This window comes from Wyeomyia smithii, chromosome 2, assembly GCF_029784165.1.
Source record: "Wyeomyia smithii strain HCP4-BCI-WySm-NY-G18 chromosome 2, ASM2978416v1, whole genome shotgun sequence".
Classification (NCBI taxonomy): Eukaryota; Metazoa; Arthropoda; class Insecta; order Diptera; family Culicidae; genus Wyeomyia; species Wyeomyia smithii.
In genome coordinates this window covers 5,432,270-5,452,950 of record NC_073695.1, presented here as the reverse complement: position 1 = coordinate 5,452,950, position 20,681 = coordinate 5,432,270, and the positions used below count along the sequence as shown (strand labels likewise).

Here is a 20,681-nt window from a genome sequence, read left to right as displayed (position 1 = left end):
TCAGTTCATCGATAGCGAATTTACGTGTGCATGCTTCAAAGCCACGCTTTGAGAAAGATACAAAAATCGCGCTGTTTTGTTTGCTGGTCATCGCACAAATTTCACGAATTCGCGTTGACGGTGTTGAGAGCGTTAGAAGAGATTTTCAAGGGTTTTGCACCTGCGGTTTTTGCGGAAATCAAAAGAATATTTCCTTCCTTCTTTCCCATGTTTTCACATGCAAATATCAGCAACACCGCCAACGCGAATTTTCTTCCGATATTTTTCGAGTATCAAATGAAAATATATCGATATCCGATAATATTGCTTGCTGAAGCATCGATGCCAAATACTCGATATATCGAAGGAAAAGTATCGATACCCGCGGCATCGATAAAGTATCGCACATCCCTACTGAATACACCCCTTCGCAACTATAACTTTTGGTGTTCTTGAAGATTGTGGCTTACCAGATCTTCGACGCACATAGGAATATTTGACTCAAAAAGCTGGCCAAAAGTCCGGCATACAAAATACATGATTTCCATTATTTTGTATTGATTTCAGTTGAAACATACCCCACAAACACCAAACGGTTATATTCCAGAGTTATTCCACAGCTAATTGATCAGTTTAAAAAATACGTGCTATTGTTCGGGTGGCATGTAGAATTGAAAAATTTTATCAAATAGTTTTTTTTCTCTCATGGGACATAATGTACAACTTAAGGAGAATGTTTTTCAATATTTAAAACGTTAAATGCATAAAATAATCCCAGATTGTTCACGAAAAAGTGATAGTGAAAGCCGACCGCGAAAAATCCATAATATTGTAAAATTAATTTTATGGTTTAGTAACCTTCCGGGCAAGTCCCGACAAAACTTCATTTATTAGCAGAAAGGTCAAAGCCTACTTAATATATACGGAAAGAAAAATCTTCCTCCTGGTTCCTCTTTTATATTTTATTGACATTTTGATAAATGAAGATTTATATGAAAATTGTTACTACTGTTGTAAAAAGACACTAAAAAATGCAGAAAGCGAATTTAAAGCAATCATCGACGGTCTAAAGGCGTCGACAACAAATTACCAAACGAATGAAGGGGGGGGGAGGGAGGCGGGTTGAATCTGCGTTACTTATTGTTACATAGGGGGAGGGGGGTAGTTGAGACAGTTACGTAACATTACAGTTCAGCGTTACGTAATTTAGGGGGAGTCTGAAATCTAGATTTTAGTGTTACGTTATTCGTGTACGACGCCAAACAGGATGTCTCTCTGTAACCTTTTAGAACTTCATAAATGAAATTTCACTCAATCCCACACGATTTCAAACGTTTGCATATTGTGTCATCGGCCAAAAATTATCTTATTACGACTTCCTGAAATAAATTTCTTCATCGCGCATCAAAAGCAAAACACAACTGACATACAACCAGCACCATGCGTGTTTGTGAGCGCGTACATTCATTAAGAACTCTCATACGAAAGAAACGGGAGAGACAAACACACGAAAACTTGTATACGACTAATTTTGATTCAAACTTCGAACACTTTAGAATAAGAATAAACATTATTATAGTCAGTGTATTGAAAACTTCCTTAGAATGTCCTTCACCCAGTGATGTATAACTCTTAACTGAAGGGCTACTTCCATTCCAGGGAATCAGCAGGCGTTGAAAAAAGTGACAGTCAGTATTTAGATGGCTTCCTATCTAGGTATCTCTCTATCGATTATGTTGAAGTGTTTGGAATTTGAATGAACACCGAATTCTAAATTCGCGGTACCTTCATATACAAAACATGTTTGAATCTCTTTAAATAGCATGAGTCGCCGCAAAATTAAAATAACCAACATGCTAATCCATTAAAACCGATGAGAAAATCCATTTCTCGTTGATTTTTAAGGGCGAGAGGTTACATCATAGCACAGAACAGATATGCAACTTCGAACAAAACTCTGCAGCAAATCGGTGCCCAAGCTTTCGCATTTATTTTTTGCTGTTCCAACCTACATTGATTTTACAGTGCATCGTTCGAACAGTTCGCTCCAATAGTTTGAACATGCACCAAAAAAACTATTTTCTTTTGCTTTAATGACCAGGCAAAAAGGTGATCTTGAATAGTTGAATCTATCAAAATCAAGTTAAGGCAGGATCGCATTCAAGAGATCTTTAAAGTGGAAATTCAGTAACAATTCACAATCAACGTCAATAAAACAAATTAAACTTAGTAACTCTTGAAAGTCTGACAAATTTTCTTGGATCGTACACCTCACGACTGTTGAAGCTATTTTAACCTGTTAGTTGATTTACTTGAATATTTTCGTTGGACTTGAAAACAGAATTTCTCGATCAGCGACAACATTTTTTCTCGTACCGTTTTTTATACCTAACATTGCTAGAAATGCATATCAGACACGCTGTACCAGCACTGCTTACGACATTAGGTACAATGTAAAACAAATGTTTGTCGTTAGTCAAGCTATTCAGTTTTCAACTTGAGCAACAATGAAATTCATTAAAAATATATCTACAAAAAAACCGTTGCACGTATGCGGGTGGTACTGTACGTTTATCATGAAAAGGCACCTTCGCTATACCAGTACCGGGGAGAACAAAGGATTCTCTCGATAAAAAAGCGGCGAGAGCTCATACAGTCCTTTTGTTGAATGAATGGAATATAAGCGTAATGAAATCTCGAGTGTAAAATGCATTCTCTCCACCGCTAGATGTCGATACTTAAAATAAAGAGATTTTGTCTCGTTTTTGGTTCTTCAGTTGAACAGGTGTGATCATAGCTTAAGTGTTCGAAATTTGATGCATTACGGTATGTTAAACATGATGAAAAACTGAACTCATGAAAAAAATGGCTAGAATTCGTAATACAACGCTATCAATAAAGTTGTAAAGTTGTGGCATATACTTCGAATAGTGATTTTGGAAACTTTATCTCACATGTTCGTGACGGAAATATTTACCGTTATACGATACATATATTTTTGATACCAAAATATTAAAAATTAAACAAACAAATGACTTAAAAAATAAAAAAAACAACACAAACAAGAAAACAGCAAACTTTAACGCTAACAACTGGGAGAACTGTCACTTTTATCTAACGCATACTGAGTCGTTATCAAAAAACAAAGAATTGGAGAGATTCATACAAGGTAACGATCATGTTAGTATTCTGCAGCTACTGGAATCGATGTTTGTTTTCCCAAACAAATTAATCCTCGACGATCATTAATTACTCTGATCAGAAGGAAATTAGTTACGACATTCGGATATACATCTCGCATCGAGCCACCGCTTCTTGTGCCGGTCGGAATTAGCGGCAATATCCACCGTTTCGCGGTCCCATAAGCACGACTGCTGCTGAATCACACTCGAATCTATCGGGTGGTGGCCGGATCGGGCCGGGCCGGGAGAAACGACTGTAGCGAGCCTCAGTGAACACCTGCGAGAACGAGTAAGTCGCTTTAGCTCTAGCTACCGGGCGGTAGAAAAAAAGGGGGGAAATCAAAGCTTCTTCGCCGGTTGCTCGAGTCGCTGTACAGTCATTTGTTAATTCAATTTCACCTGGAAGAGCACAGCCTAGGGAGCCGCCTGCCTGCATGAGTGTGTGCGTGCGTGTGTGGGTGCTGGGTACGTGCCAAACTTTCTTATACGAACCAGTGTTGCATCCGCAGGTAACAGGAGACGAACTTCCGCTGTTTGTCCGGTTTCAAACGTGCATGGATTTTGGCATGGCCAGCCAAGACACCCGCAAGACGCTCTTGCATTGAACGAGGCGGCGTTTGAGTCAGTTTGAAGCGAATCGTTGTGCGCAGGCGACAGAAAGTGTGACCATCAATTGTCCGATAAGTGAGTGCTTCTAATAATAGCACATTTAAATAAGCGGCTGTAAAATGAAATGAATGAGCGCAGCGCCAATGAAAGTTCAATTTATCAAGTGAAGAAGCCGGTAAAATATGTCGTGCCTCTGTTCGCTTGTAGTGCGTTGGAAAAAGTGACATGGCTGTGAGTTACGTGAAAGTAGCTTTAGTGAATTATCCGCCACAGTTCGGTATACACAATCTTTACGAAGAGAATCATTTCCACATGTGATCGTGGCGATTAGATTGGATCGCTTACGAGAGTTTTAACTATACCTCCGATGTCCATTAGCGTTGTCAAAACTGGAAATGTTTACGAGGTTTTGCAGGAATAACATTTCCCCCAGCGGTTCGTCAGCTTCTTCTGATAGACCAGGTGAGTACCATGCTGCGATCATCGTTGCCGGATAACTAAAGCATAAAAATTTGATGTCACATCTTGCTAACGTTCATATTAGTTTGCAAATTCTGCAACTATTAAATCATTTCGGAATATATTTTCTCCCGTTCCAAAAAGCTCTGCTGCACACCGTATAAATCAACAATCAAATCATTCCGCCGGAGAACCGTTTAAAACCTTGATCCGAGACCATTTCGTCTGATGGTGCGGTGATTGAAAGGTTAAGCTGATCGTAATTTAGGTTGATTGCGTGGAAATAAGAAGAAAACTCCAGCATAAGTCAATCAGCACCATATCGATGGGGCGGTCGAGCCGAACGAGGGGAAATAAATTAGCTTTTACGGGCTTGTAATGGATAGGTTTATTATAAGATGGCACCTATCAACGATGGATTCTTGTTTGTTGCAGCCAGATAAGATCTTATATTTAGTTCTTAGTGCTTCGTCAAGAATAGACCGCGGCTTATCTCGACTGTCTCCTTTATATTCGTTATTTTTTATTCATTCAAACCGTCATTTAACTAGCGTGCATCCAGCGCGGTTCGCGACGGTAATTTTGAGCATTTCAGTCAGGCACATAAAAACCGACGAACTTAAAGATGCTATAAATCTCATCAGATTGCGCAGCTCATCCTGGCTCAATTTTTCCCCGCAATAGCCATATTTCACATCGCGTTGCTGTGGTCAGCCTTCATTGGACAAAGTCGATTTTTCACCGCAGAAACTGAATTCGGAGGGAAGGGCACAATTAATTGCTATTTTTCGGCAAGATCGCATATGGAAGAATGTGGTTCCTTACGTACGAAGGGATAACAGCAATCACTCTGCAGTGATTCTGACCTTCTATCCCGTAAAACCATGAATTTCGCCTTTCAATACAACGCGATGTGATGTATATAAGAACAGTAACAAGGACCCCAAAAATTACTAGTATACTTCCAGACGCAACAGCTTATTGGCCGAACGCATCTCAAAACAATAATTATAGGATTCGAAAAATTCTTTCTCTCTTCCATCAAATGACCCAAGTCCTCTCTTTCGGACGGATCGTTCAAAGAGCAGTACGTTTTTTGCACCATCTTTCTTCATTCCTCAAACCGACTGAGATGTTGGTGGCTGGAAAGGCTTATCCTTGGCTGATCTGAAAACTCCCTTTTATTTGGCATCCCGATGCACATCGATCCGTACCGGTTTGTGAGGGCTTCAAGACTTCAAAAGGACTAAAAACCATAAATAATCGCACTGTCTTGATGAAGTGTTCCGAGACCTACTCCCCCTCCCCAATGGTAAGGCTTCTTCTAAGGGGGCAACGCAGCCGCAGTGGTTTTCGAAAGCTGCGAGATCTCATTTTCTGCGGTTTCTTAGTGAAAGGGTTGCAGTTTCGGTAATTGCAAGAATAATCGTTTATTTTATTTTGCTGCGATCCGATCTTCTCTGCAACCAGATGAGATTAACCTTCGCGCAGGGGGTTTTACCGTAGCTGTTACATGTATTCGGGTTGAGCTAGGAGGTTGCTGAACACGATGGCAGGAACCACGAAAATGCAATTTGCACAAATTGATGCCGGTTTTTATTTTCACCTGTCACTAACATTGGGCCCGCAAAAAATAAGTTTTTCTCCACTATTTCTATTACTTTTCCATCAAATGCTCCGAAAATCTCGACACCCGAGCATATCCCACAATAGATCAACAAGTCTGGTCGAAAGTCTATACAGAAAAAAGATAGCCCAACCTTGGACAACAACCGTACGCTGAATACGAATAATAGGCAATTACACTAGAAACACAAATTATAATCCGTAGTTATTCTCGTGATATGACAGATTATGTGTCCAAGGTGGGAAGTTCTGGCATGTCTAACGTTGTGCGTGTGTGAATAGTCTACTTAGTATACAAAGTATAATAGGTTTACTAGTTTGTTAAAACTCGTGTGTTTTGTACTATAAATTATTGGTCCAAATTTGTCATATGTTAACATCTGAGCACATACCCAGTAAAAAACAAATCGACGCCTCGTCCTACCGTTGCACTGACAGTGTTTTTTTATATCTTCATATATTTTTTATGCGTTTGCTCTATAAGCAAGTGTGCCATTTTTCCATACACACTGGAAAACGAGTGCAGAGCTGCAAATCGTCACTTTTTGTCGATAACGTTTGTGGTTGTCAGCGGGAATGGCTTTGGTAAGGGAGTTGATGAACGTGTGTATCATCTGTTTGGAAGACTTTTTGCGGTGAATGGTTGTAGAAGGGAGTGGCCACGTCTGGGCAAGCATTGCAGTGTTGTTTCCCATTAACATTGGGTAGCATCGTGTTGGCTGCGTACGTACTTTGTGGTAGTGCGATGATGTTTTATTGAAGTAGAATACTTCTCTCAGGAAGTTCGGCTACATAGGGATGTGAAATGAAAATCTAAAACCGAAAAAAGTGAAAAATATGTCCAATTTCAAATGCTAATAAATCGGTTAGTATTCGATGGATTTCCTTCGTTCTTGCAGCAATAGATTGGAAAATCTTCTAAGATTCTTCCCAAAATAAGATAATTGTAGTTTTATTATTCACACTATTGTACTATTGAAAATAGTTAAGCCTTGTCAAAACGAAAAATTCGACCTCTGATTGATCGTTATATGCTTGCTTCCCAAGCACCGCCGACAGGATCATATACCTTGCAATTGAAAACATGCTATTTGGCCTATATAAGAGCCTGTTTCAGCCGGAGCCGCTCATAATAGTTCTAGACAGCGACAACAGCAGTCGTCCTTCCTTAGCAGCAGCACTAGCCCTGTGGTTGGTCACCACGTCTCAGGAGCAGCGCGGTTTCTCTCAGCGTGTGTCGCCAGACAGCCATTATTCCCCCCGTGTTGGGGCAGCATGAAGATTGCCATCAGGAAATCCAATTTTGGAAATCAAAATGCCTTTTTGAAGGCAAATAAACAAGTCATTGAAAGTTAATAATTTTTGTCAACGCAAGCAAGTATTCTGTGTTGCATCCTAGCAATTTAAATTTGTCGCACCCGTCTAATTTACTGAATGTGAAATAGCTTCCACAGTGCATGTTGTCCGTGTTAGCATTGGGCGATACGACGGAGAGTATCGATACTTCAGTATCGATACCCGAAGAACCAATGGTATCGAGATGCCCAAAATATCGGTCAAAAAGTATCGATACCAGAAGTATCGATACATTAGCTGAGATAATTTTTTGAATTTTTGATATTATTGTTCAAGTTGAAAATCTAAATATCGACTCGCGACTTTCGATTTTTTTACCTTATGCACAATGCGCATAGTGTCGCATCTAGTACGCTGTATTGCGCGTCAGATGCGCTATACAGCGCACTAGATGCGACATTATGCGCATTGTGTATAGGGTTAAAAAATCGAAAGTCGCGAGTCATTATTTCGGTTTTCAACTGAAACAATAATACATTTACTGAAAACCAGTAATCGATTCAGTGATTCGCGAAAATACAGCAAAACTATTTGCTGAACAGAAAACAGTAAATGAATGTTTGCTGGAATCCAGAAAAAGAATTGTTATGTCAAAAAATTTACGTCAAGCTGTCATTAGTAAAACGCGCCAAATCGCTGTGCAGCTGGTACGGGATCATCGCTAAGCTCCTGATAGCGAATATGGGACCATAGCTAAGTCCTTGTTGGGCTAGATGAACTTAAAAGTTGAAATGATAATCATACATCTCTAGTTCAACAGTAATTTGCCTATGATCCGATGGGCGAATGGATTCTGGTGCCTGACGGAAACATAGTTCCCTTGAAATAACTATGGTTAACCAGCAAATTGATTTTTGCTTTGCTGAATGAACAGCAAATTGTCATAGCTGACAACCAGCAAGTTGTATTTTGTTTTACTGAACATGCCTGTCACTGTTATGCAATTGAGCATTACTGAATAATTAGCAAATTTCATTTTGCTGAACAGATTGCTGGAAGCACAGCACACCAAAAATCAGCAAAATTTTGGTGGTTTCCAGCAATGAAAATTTGATGTGCCGACTATTTGTTGTTTTTCTGGTATCTATCCGCATTCTCTAGAGCAGCATGAATCAAATGACTTCACAAACAAATACATACAGGTAATGCAGAAGTTCTGAGCTTTGGCAAACAAATGAATTAAACAACTTATATCTCAAGATTTGTATTCACTGGCCCAATGGGCTGTGAAGCTCCCGTCTTATTTGTATAAATTATTGACACACTTCCATATTAATTGATGAGGAAGTTGATGACATAAAAAAGTTAGATATGTCAGCGAAAATAAGATAGTGAAGTCTACCGCTGAATTTTTCTAACTAATAAATATTGCAATTTTATTTTTCACTTGTACTCTAACTTGTGTCGACGGAAAGCATGAGTTAGTTTCCGCTTGCCAATATTCGATCTGAACAGTGTAACCAGAAAACTTATATTTGTTTTTAAAATACAGTCAAATTTCGCTCGTTGGGCTATGTTTAGTTGGGCTACGTTTTAGTTGGGCTCCCGCTCGTTGGGTTATAGCCCAACTAAATCGAAGCCAAACATCATTTCTGATAACGTTGAATTTCGTTTGCGGGGTTTGTGGATGCATTTTAACGCAGAAAGTAGAAATAATTCAAATAAAAACAAATGAAGCTGAGTATAAATGTAAACAAACAATATTTTAATCAATTGTCAGAGAAACAATATAAGTTTTGTGGCTTAATAAAGCAACGTAGCCTATTTTTGAAAGTATTTGAGAACACGTTATTATTGAGCACTCCTTTTTGGCTTTAAATGTGTGGCTTAAGTAAAACAAATTTCGAATTTGGCCCTATGCTGCGTTTGGCTCGGATTTTGACAGTTCGTTTGGCTCACAACATTCTCTCTATTTATTTCTCCATCTAATGTCGTTTTCGTTTTTGCGGTGTAGCTACCCCGCGGACTACACTTTGTCCTATCACTGTTTTTTTTTACATTTTCCGGACTATCCCGGACTACCCTTTTTCTGTCCCGGACAGTCCGCGCAAGAAACAGAGTGCAGTTTTGAAGACACCAACACATTCACACGTATGTGTCAAAATCAAAAAAAATGTGTCAAAATCGGTTTGCTTTGATTATCGTTCTTCACGTGTCTAACATCAGTTTGAATTTTATTTATTTTATATTGTTATTTTGTCATTTTTCAGTAAATTGGCAAATTTTTCGTACAGCAGCACAAACGCGATAAAAGACAATGGCGATAATGACCAAAACAAAAGTGACAGCTACCTCTGGTATTATACGCACACCATTGCAACTGCTCGGAAAGTGTTTTTTTTTTAAGCTGCAAAGCGTTGTCCGGGACGGGATAGTCCTGCCGTAAAACCGAATTCGACATAAGTTTTGCTAGTGCAAATAGACTTGTGCGATATTTATACTGACAGTGGCAGCTTTTCAGTGGTTCCAGCTCGTATCAACTAGCTGGCATCTCTTTCCGATTTGCTTTGCTTTATCGCAGCTAACATCGCAGCGGTTCTATGATGAATGGGCTCCACTGACACTGACAGACAGCATAACATAGCGTATGAAAAGTGGCGGTGATCTCGTGTACACATTGAGATGTAACATGGCGCGATGTCAGCTAGCTGGTCCGTATGCATAAAAGAATATCGATACAAATATCGCGGTTTTCAGTATCGATACAGTCGAGTATCGGACGCATGTGTATCGATCCAAAAAATCAAAATATCGTCTCAAAAGTATCGATATTTCCGATACCGATACAATATCGCCCATTGCTAGTCCGTGTATCTTAATTCCCCCAATGTTAGGGCAGCTCAAAGGTTGTAATTAGCAACCGATTTTGAAACGCAACATGCTTTTTTCAAGGCAAATAAAAAAATAATTGAAGGTTAATAATTTTCTGGCATCAACACAAGCAGACATTCTGTGCGGGATGCAATCAAATTCTGTTGTAGTTGTCTAATTTTCACTTTATTTAGTAAACCCCCCACTGTAGGGGCAGCGCAAAGGCTGCGATCAGCATAACCGACATTGAATAATAAACTGCCCTGTTAGAACGCATTCACAAAAGCAGTTAGTTCGACTATGCAGAGCTAATATGAAGTCGATTCAATCAATCAGCATAAACAGAATTTCGTCGTCTCCCAGCTGCCAAGTTGCAACATGATGCAACACGCAACAGCGAGCAAACGAAACCGCTTGATGTTACAAACCGCAATAAGATACGGGTTAAGACCGTTGCGTGTGTGAGAGCACCATCGGTGTTTATTCGCTGGATACACTACCTACTGTCTACTGAACGCAATAATCTGCTTACATGCGACATGGGGACGGGAACATTTTCTTCAACGAAGCTGCGCAACACGACACAAAACATGTTATTTTGTTGCTTCAATGAGAGTGCTATCGGTCCGGTTCGACAAGAAATCATTTTTGTGCATCCGTGTTACGAAACTGAGGAAAAACTTTAGAAACTGAAAAAAGAGGTGGAGCTTATCAAATGATCGCTCTGAGCCGGAATGAAGTCACACATATTTTTCAAGTTATGTCATTCCACCACCTACGAAAAATAATTCATTCCTATTTTCATCCCTATATAAGAGCCTGTTTTAGTCGAAGCCGCTCATAGTAGTTCTGAACAGCGACAACAGCAGTCCTCCCTTAGCAGCAGCGGGAGCGAGCAGTGGGTACCATCGATAGCGGATAGCGGCCACAACTGTGGCATGGCTGCGAATAAGCGTAGCAATTTCAGCGGATCTCACCATCGATAGCAGCAGGGCCAGCAGATGCAGGAAAGCGGATACCAATGGCGGCCACAACTGTGGCATGGCTACGGATAGCGTTGCAGTTGCTCAGCAGTTGGGCCAGCGTATAGCGGCCACAACTGTGGCATGGCTATGCATAGCGTGGCTGTTGCAGCGGGTATATCAGCATCGATAGTAGCAGGGTCAGCTGATGCAACGACACTCCCTTCACTAAAATGCTGTTTCAGTGTGGTAGCGGGAAGCATCAGCAGCAGGCTTGCATGAAGTGAATACATCAGCCAGCAACTTTCTCTGAGGCCTCTGCCATAGTAGACGCGAAAAGCGGTGCGAACCGATTCGCTCGGCCGTAGGTTGATGTACAGCTCTACTGATGGCTGTACATTAACCTACAGCTGAGCGAATCGGTTCGCGTCGCTTTTCGCGTCTATTATGGCAGAGGCCTCATGGGAAAGTTGTATCAGTTTGTTCAAAAGAATATTATTGTCGGTAATATTACAGAGATGCGATTGCGTAAATCCGATTTTGAATTGAACAATTGTTCTTTAAAGAACAAATAAAACACTTATTTGAAGAGTTAATAGCTTTTGGTACCAATAGCAGTATAGTGACAGCCTCAGCGGTAGATGCAGATGCAGCCGGTACTTCCCTGAGGCCGATGTGGAAGTAAATGGGAGCAGCACGGCGAAACAGTTCGGGTTATGCTTAGACGCGCCTCATTTTTCGTTGTTGATATTCCCCACATGAAACGACGCGCTTTCGTATGATAGCGGTTGTATTAGCGGTAGTTGCATTTGCCAACACTTCCTCCAGTAAAGCCGTGTCTAGTTTTCAATGTGAAAACACCTTTCTCATTGTGTTGACCGTGCGCCTTAGTCCTCACTATCAATGATAAATTGAGCAATTGTCCTTATAAGGACAACAAATGAATTAATGAAGATTTAATTTCGAATTAGAATACTTCTCCAGGAAGTTCGGCTACATAGGGATGTAAAATGAAAATCTAAAACTGAAAAAAGTGAGGAAAAATTTCAAATGCTAATAAATCGGTTAGTTTTCGATGGATTTCCTTCGTTTTTGCAGCAATCGATTGGAAAATCTTCTAAGATTCATACCAAATGCATGAAATTGCAATTGTATCATTCGAACTATTGTACTATTGAAAACTCTTAAGCCTTGTCAAAACCCAAAATTCGACCTCTGATTGGTCGTTATACCGCGCTTTCCCAAGCACGGTCGGCAGAGTTATGGACCTAGTAAATTGGGAATGCATCATTTGGCCTATATAAGAGCTTCATCAGATAATAAACAAACATTTCATCGGATATTAAATTGAACAACTGAAATTTGAAGAACACAAATGATTATTTGAAGAGTTAATATTTTCTCGTTTTGCGCTATAATCCAAAGTTAATTATCTTCATCTACATGCATACTCTGACTATTATTACGTGTTTGCGTCGCTTAGTGTTTGGCTACGGTCATGCAGAACGCAAATAACGGCGCGATGCGATTCGGCAAGACGAAATCTGTTGAAATGTATAGCTCTACTTCGCCTTAAAAAGAGTTGTACATTTCACCACGGTAAGGCGAATCGCATCGCGCCGGCATTCGCGTTCTGCATAACCGTAGCCTTTGTTCCGTTCCCGTTTAATGATGTCGTATTAAATGTGCATATTACAATTCGGCAGCACTTCAACTTCTCATTTGCACAAAATTTATAAATATCCAATGAACTTCATTCAAAATATCAGACAAAAAGAAATTACAATACTGCCAATGAACGGTCAACGTTTATTTACTAGAAAAAATGACTGACACGCAAGCAGCCAGGTTATCTTTCTTGTAAAAGTATTCTACTTCAACCTTGCGGTCGTGGCTTTGCATACAACCTTCTTGTGATTTTTTTTTCTTATATTTTCAGCCGATGAGAGTAGAACAACCGTTATTGACATGTCGTGGATTTGTTACATGTGGGTTAATTTATTTTATTTCAATGCAGCTTAGCGGGTGTTTTGCATATGTTTTTCGTAACTTATTTCATAACATTTTCCACATGTTAGGTATATAATTAAAAAAATGGTTTGGTAAATATTAGTTCATCTATTTTATTTCAAAACTAAAACATTCCATGTGTTGAAACTTTTTTAATTATTTTTTCACTTTTTTACGTTAGAATTCTCGGCAGTTGCTTCAAAGTTCGTCGGCCACAATCTACGCAGCTAATATTCCAGCAGATTCGAGGGAGGTGCACATATTCTTAGTAACGGTTTTCGTATTGGTGAAGAATTGCAATGGACGGTTGCACAGGGTGAGAGTTCTACTTGACAGCGAATTGCAAGCAATCATTTCGGAGCTGGTAAAGCTAGCACGAAAGGAAGCAGAGTGCGTGGGTTCAGCTAAATGGTTCTATATCAGCCACGATCAGTTTTCGAACTACGGACTATTTGGTGCCGATGAACTTCCCGGTGTTCAACAGGGGTTTCGGAGGACCAACCGTCAACAACAATTCCAGTCGGTACTGGAAATTTTTAGACTACTCCTACCAGTTCTTACTCTTGAATAGTCTTCGGGTGCAAATTCAGCGCATTGGCGAAGGACTTCTATTCTTTGTCAATACCCTTTTCGGGTGGGTTACAGCCAGTAAGGCCGATTTGGGAAGCCTGAACCCTGTCCCCTGCCACGCGACGATCAACACAAGCATCTTGGAAGAGAAGATTGAGCGGTTTTGGACGATAGAAAAGCTACGAGATGTACCGTGAGTCGACAGGGTGATACGTGGTGCGTTTTTCAAAGCGAATAGGTTTCGAGCAGGTAATCGGTGAATCGAAGGACATAGCCTTGCGGAGGCTACCTCAGCTTAATCGGCGAGAAGGACCCGGATCCTCGAAAGCATTAAAAGGTTACTTGAACCAAAACCATAAGAAATTTTCGGAGAAGGAACTAAAGCGCGATAAACGGATCGTCTGTCATCTGCCTCATCATCCTGTCTTCAAGGAGTCAAGCTCGACAACGAAGATTCGGCCAGTATTCGACGGTTCGGCCAAGACGACATCAAATCGCTCACTAAATGATGCCCTCATGACGGGTCCGATGATCCAGGACTCACTCTTCGATCTGCTTCTTCGGTTTCACAAGCGCTGACATCGAGAAGATGTACCTGCAGGTAATGGTACACTTGGATAACACTCCTTTGCTCCGGATCATGTGGAGGGTCTCACCAACTAAAGCAATTTCAACGTACGGTTACTTTCGGGTTTGCTCCATCATCGTTCCCTGTTACTTTCGGGTTAGCTCTATCATCGTTCCCTGCTACACTATGTTTACATCAACTGGCGCACGACAAGGGTAATCATTTTCCACTAGCGAAGGCGACGCTCGTTTGCAATTTTTACGTCGGCGCCTATATCGGAGAGGCGGGTTCCGAACAAGTGGCTATCTTGCTGCGGCAAGAATTTGTACAGCTGTTGTCAAAAGGCTAGACTCTAGACTCTAGCACTCTAGTTCCAGTTAAACCTTGATCACCTTGAACATTCTGGAGAACAAGCTCAAGGTGATCTAGATCAAATTTTCGGAACGCCAAAAATATCTGCATATTGCAATGTGCTAGAATCTACGGCAACTTCGGTTCTACTTTTTCAATTCAGATAATATTTGAGTTTTTCGAAACATTCCCAAAAATAAGGTGGGGCCTAGCCAACCACGCTCGACGCCTGGGTTCGAATCCCAACGCCGACATAGGTGTCGATGGTCGTGGGGTGGCGTGATCCACTCACAACCAACCCAACTGGTCTAGATTCAATCCTAGACGACACCGAGCGATTTTTTGAGGCGAAAAATCTCTGGGATGACGCATTCCATTGCATGAAGACTCGTTGGCGCCGGTCCGTTAATCAACGGGTCGTAAGTTGAGGTCCTGGGTGGAGTCGCCTCCTCGGGCGTGGCAGTACTAAAACGACGGAAAATAAGCGAAAATAAAAAAAAATCCAAAAATATTCATTTCACATACAAGCAGGATCACTTTTGTTGCTCTTTATTTTCACGAAATCCTCAAGTATGACCGTTTTGTGAATTTTGAACCTTATTTTGCTAATAGCACTCAAAAGTAATTATTTTCGTTTGTTTTTATGAGCAATAAACATAACCGCATCTACTGTTGGATCGATACTCGTGTTACTGGAAAATATTATGGATTATGGCATACTACGTGTGTTCATACGGAATTGTCAACGTGGCAGATCGTCCCTCATCATGAATGGCAAGGTTTTGACATTGTATTCGCTATTTTCAAATCAGCCATGCCCCTGTCTCGCACAATTCGCGCTCGAGCTTTCACGGTCACTGGTGTAGACTACTATGGCTCAGTCTTTTTGAAGCCCGTTCACTGAAAGGCTGCAGCTCAGAAGACACACATCGTCATTTTCGGGTGCTTTGACACAAAGCCGGTCCACCTCGAACTGATACGGGACCTCACTCCCGCTGCTTTCCTGTCTGCCTTGCGACTCTTCGTATCCCGTCGAGGTCTACCCGCGGAGATCCACTTGGACAATTTCCTCAACTTCCGAAGCGCCAGTTATCATTCTAGAGAGCTCTATGATCTATTGCTTGACCCAGCTTCAACGGAAAAATCGCTACTGAAACTATCCAGCGTGGCATCGTCTGAAAATAACACCCAATTTCGGCGGCCTTTGAGAGGCGGCCGTAAAATCCGCAAAGATGTCACTCATCCGAGTCCTGGGTAATGGCAGCTCTCTTTCTAGGACATGGCGACGGTCCGCACCCAGGTCAAAGGGGGTATGAACTAGCGATGATGCGGCGACGTACCGTTCTTTGAACGCGCACGCTTCTAAACGAAGTAGTTTCACGGTTTTCGCCATCACGGTTAAAGTTCGACTGATAGAGCTGTCAATTCTGTTTTACTGACTCATGGGCTACTATGATTAATGCTGCATGAGTAGTTTCGTCAGTGCATGTGGAAGTATCCATCAAGTTCGAGAAGTCAAATTGATTATTTGATCTTTTTTCTTGAAATTTCATTGTAACCTGCAAAAAGTTTCTGCTTTTAGTTGACATAATATGTACTTAGATTTTTTTGCATAACGAACCCGCTTCCTTTTGATTCCAAATCTAGTGTTCCTGTTAAGGAATGAATTTTGCGAATCATTGCTGTGTCGAATGCAGGTTGTTCTGTCAGATTTATACGCATTCGAATTGCGCAGATAATGAGGAGTTGAGTGAAAAAACATTATTTTAATACTCATAACTAATAAAAAAACTAAATAGATTTTTTAAGCCTCTTGAACCCAAACAATGCAGAAGACTTGATATCGAATTATACGAGTAACACACAGCCAGAGCCAGATTACTTTCGTCCATAGTCCCAGGAGTTGCAACGGGATGAGGTTTTGTACAATTCATCAAGGGACGGAGGAAACCGGGGGCGGGTGAAAATCAATCACGATTTCATCATAAAACAACACGCTTGGCCTGGACCACGCCAGTTCCCGGGAGAGATGTTCAGCGCCAGACAGCGTCATGGACTGCGTGACTACACCCTCTACCAGTCCACCAGCCAGCGGAGCCAAGGATCATCGTGCCGCGGAAACATGAAATCATAGATCGTTGCAATACTATATACTGCGTGATGCACTTTTCCAACAAAAGCAAACCGATACAGAATCTCGCCAAGGGATCGTTAAGCTGCGCTAAACACATCCATCAGTTGGGAATGGTGATGATAGGGATCGCGCAGGAAGAATTTTTATCATGTTTCAGTATTTTTTATTCTGCGAAAAATCCAAGATTTAGGGTTGGGTCGTTCTTAAGTTTTTAAATATTTAGTTGTACATATTTACTCGATGGAAAAAAACATTAATACCTTATTAAGTTATTGAGTAGAAAGTTTTAATTAAAAAATCTATCGCCCAACAGCCATCTTTTAATTAATCGGCACATTCTTTGAATTGTGCCTGCTCTCCTATTCATTTACCCACCGTCGGAAAGCGCAAGGTAAACCAAAGCTAAGCGGAATGGATTATACGCTATAGTAGTGACTGGGTGCACTCTCGAAGGCTGCAGGTTTAACCTTCGTTGTGGAATCCACACGAAGGGCAAAACGATTTTTCATACACGTGTGATGCTGCTTTGAACCTTACGTTAAGTTATAATTTTCTCCTCCCACCCGCACACCACCAAGGGAGGTGTGGTGTTGCTCACTCCTCACTGCATCTTAAAACAGTTTAGTTGTCAGGCATTTTCTCGCGAATGGTAAAACAGTTTCACCAATTAAATCTATTACATCGAGGGCGTGGGCAAGCAACGAGCGCGGAAGAGCGCGAACAGGTTAACAACATAATTGGGCCGAATGCAGAGCGGAAAATGGTGGGCTGAAAGCTGGCAGATAAACTCGACCGGCTGAATGTTGTAATATGAGGCCCTTTCGGCAGGGGGAGATCATTCAAGATCAATTATTCACCATTTCCGTAAGTGTCTGATCCACGGTTACGGCATCCCTTGCTTGGATTGAAATATAATAACCACACGCGGTAATTTTAGTAAAATGAGAAAAAAATGTGTCGGAGGAAAACATTTTATAATTTACTTGAGCCCCACAATCACAAAACATAGAGAGACTTTTTCGCCATGAAAAACGTTGGAAGTGCTCGTAACATGAACGAATATGATTTAAAAAACATTTATCGATTTGTCAAATCACACTTTTACGAGCCGACATAAAATTTCGATATACGGCGCGGAATGAATGAAAATTCACCTGAAAGTCCCGATATGAGCAATAATCATTTTCGAGCGTGATTCCGCCCATGTTTGCACCGGTCACCGATCGCAGCACGAGCTTTAGCACCGTTTGCCACGCACGGCACAACCAAGTTGATCGGCTTTTAATTATCTCGTAAAAGCGATCCAGCTTGATTACGTTGGTGAAGTTCTTCTTGTTGAGCAGCGATGGAGGAGTAAATTTTATTGCACCGTTTTTTTTCTCTTCTTATTTTGAAACCCCAAATCGATGATGCCTCCCACGGATGTGGGGATTGAATCTCCCAAAAAAAATGTAAGCACTCTCTTTTCAGCGCGCCACCTTTCGGGGCCCCGCATGAGGTAATGTGTCGATATAGATCGATAAACATTAAAAATAATAATAAATATAAATTTAAATTAAATTCAGAAGTTGAGTAGCGATTAAGTGACTGTGTACTGGATGGGTGTTTGTGCCGAAGTATTTCGCAGGTGAGGTGCGAGAAACAGTTTGCGCAACCCTTGTTAACCATCAAGTTCAGGAGAGCGTACCGGCAGGCTCAGGTTGCACCTTCTTCCCGTTATGGCAGACGATAATGCCACCAAAAGGGACGAAATATAAATCAGACAAAATTTTATTATGTCGGCCTTTCCTTTTCGGCCGTTTTCTGATTCAACCTGCGCTCCTAAAACTGTGGTTTTGTACGCCTCAGCCGTCACCGCTAGTCAAAATAACCGGCCAAAATGCGGATAAATTATTCACCGTAAACTTCAAGAGGTGGAGGGGAGAGAAGAGAGTGGAGATCGATTCGTAAACGGTATTAAACGGTGCCATCATGTTTCGGGGAAAGGTTACCGTGTGTGAAGAATTTACTTCCACTGCCACTGATGGTTTCATTTTCCCTTGAATAACTTTTTTGTTAACTTTATAGCTCAAAACTTATCCCATCAATAAAAAAGTTCAGCTACAATGGAAAAAGCACTTTTTTTAAGAATGCATTATTTATTTAGTTAAGCTATAGCAAAATTAGAGTCGTATTAGGATAATTTTGGTATTCTTGCATACAAAGATTAGCGGTCGGAAAATTAACAACTTCCGGGTATCAATTGAGAAAATAAGAAAATTCTGCTCTGAAAGTTTATAATTCAGTAAATGTAAAGATTGTTAATACATGCAACTTTGTTTTGACAAACTTTATCATTCTCTGGATAATTTATCCGACTTTTCCGTTTAATTTTTTTGATAATAAAATTATGTGGGAAATTTTCCTCTTTGTTTTCAAGATCGTCGATCATATTTTACACCTGATTCGTATACTAACATTGATTCTACAACGTCCTTCTGAGCCCGAGGCTCATACAATTGTGTAAGTAAATGGTGACGTACAAGAAAACCTACATCGAAGTAATCTAAAAATATAAAAATGCAGTTCTGTCTGTCTGAAAATTTGTTTGTAAGGGTTTTCGAAGCCGGGAAAGGAGATTCGGATAGAGATTAGGAAATCAAGAACCCACAATCAAAATCAAGCAAATGCAATCAAATTTGGCATGTGGGAGGTTTCGGAAGCAAGAAATGTTTTTATGGTGGTTATACACCCTTTCCGCTGCTGTAAGGAAGGGCTTCGATACAAATCAAACGTTAATTTCTGCATAACTCGAGTAGCAAGTCAAGCAAATGGAGTCAAATTTGGCTGCGAAGTCTGTGAATAAAACAGAAAGCCGAGTTCCGATACGGAACGTAGCACCAAGGCTTTGCTTTGCTTACTTTAAAAGTAATAACGAAATATTCTTCCTTTGGTAATAAATTTGTTACTTAAAAAGCAATAAGATTCATCTCCGTTCAAATCGTACGAGTGTCAGTTTCGCCGCCTCGTCGTACGCCTATTTCTAACCTACTTTGCCAAAACAATCATCTGGAAATCTTTTAAAAAGTCCGATCTTAACTCAAAAATTCATGCATATGGGAATGTCAATCAAAATGATGCAGACTCCATTGTACCTTTACTTTTTGTAGTAGGAGAAAACGATTCCTTGCAATTGATTTTTGACAGATTAAGTTAGATCAAGTTAACTCAATCCGGAATGAGCGAATCTTTTTTTCAGATTTTTTATTCTTTTTATTTTTTATTCATTTGAAATTAGAAGAGAAATTGCTTTGGTCACCCTTGTTAACGATTTAGTTCACAATGTATATGTTCGGAAAATTTGCTAGAAAAACTCAACATCTACGCTCCTACACGCCATTCAAGAACGCGAAATTTTTTTCCATTAATTCTTACAGAACAAAATATGCCTTTACCGGGCCAGGTCATAGTATCCCATGTAACAAAACTGGTTTTATCGAAGTTTTATAGCGCTGTTTTGGCTGTTTTGAGCGCTATAAAACTGTGATAAAACCAATATTGTTACTAGGGATGTTGAGTCTGTTTATTGAATTTTGTGAAGTTACCAATTTAACGATGTCACGAAATGTTCTAAGAAAAAAATTGAACACTAGAAATACATAACCATATTTGTAACGTTGGCAATAGTTTTAAAATAATAAATGAATATCTAATGAGTTGTCATATGGAGTAGAACCTAAAATATGACAAGAGCTACGGAAGCAAGTGTTGATGATTTCAATGACTCCATATGCTTCCTTAAATATAATTGGCGCCGTAGAACATTAAATTGTACTTGTGCCGCGTCAAATAAATGATATGTGAAGAAAAAAAAATTGCTTCTTAAAATTACATCGCGATCTGTAAACTGCGTTAGAGGAAAACAAACATTTGCTTTCTTGCAAGCAGATGCAAACCATGCTGAAAACACACACCCTCATCGCTTTATGGAAACCAAAAAGATTTGTAATATTTTTTTTCCTACTTTAGAGATGTTTCTCTTTAACATTATCGTGTTAACCGCGAAAAAAAACTAATTTGGTCCT

The 20,681-nt window shown here is 40.4% G+C and overlaps 1 protein-coding gene across 1 annotated transcript in view; it reads left to right on the top strand.

Moving 5' to 3' along the window:
* The first annotated feature begins 3,560 nt into the window (after nucleotides 1-3,560).
* Nucleotides 3,561-20,681, top strand: part of LOC129721326 (uncharacterized) — a 142,823-nt gene continuing 125,702 nt past the window's right edge. Inside the window, exon 1 of the mRNA XM_055673766.1 lies at nucleotides 3,561-4,232. Within this exon, the coding sequence (XP_055529741.1) occupies nucleotides 4,166-4,232 (67 nt within the window). The 5' untranslated portion in view covers nucleotides 3,561-4,165. The remainder of the gene's footprint in view (nucleotides 4,233-20,681) is intronic.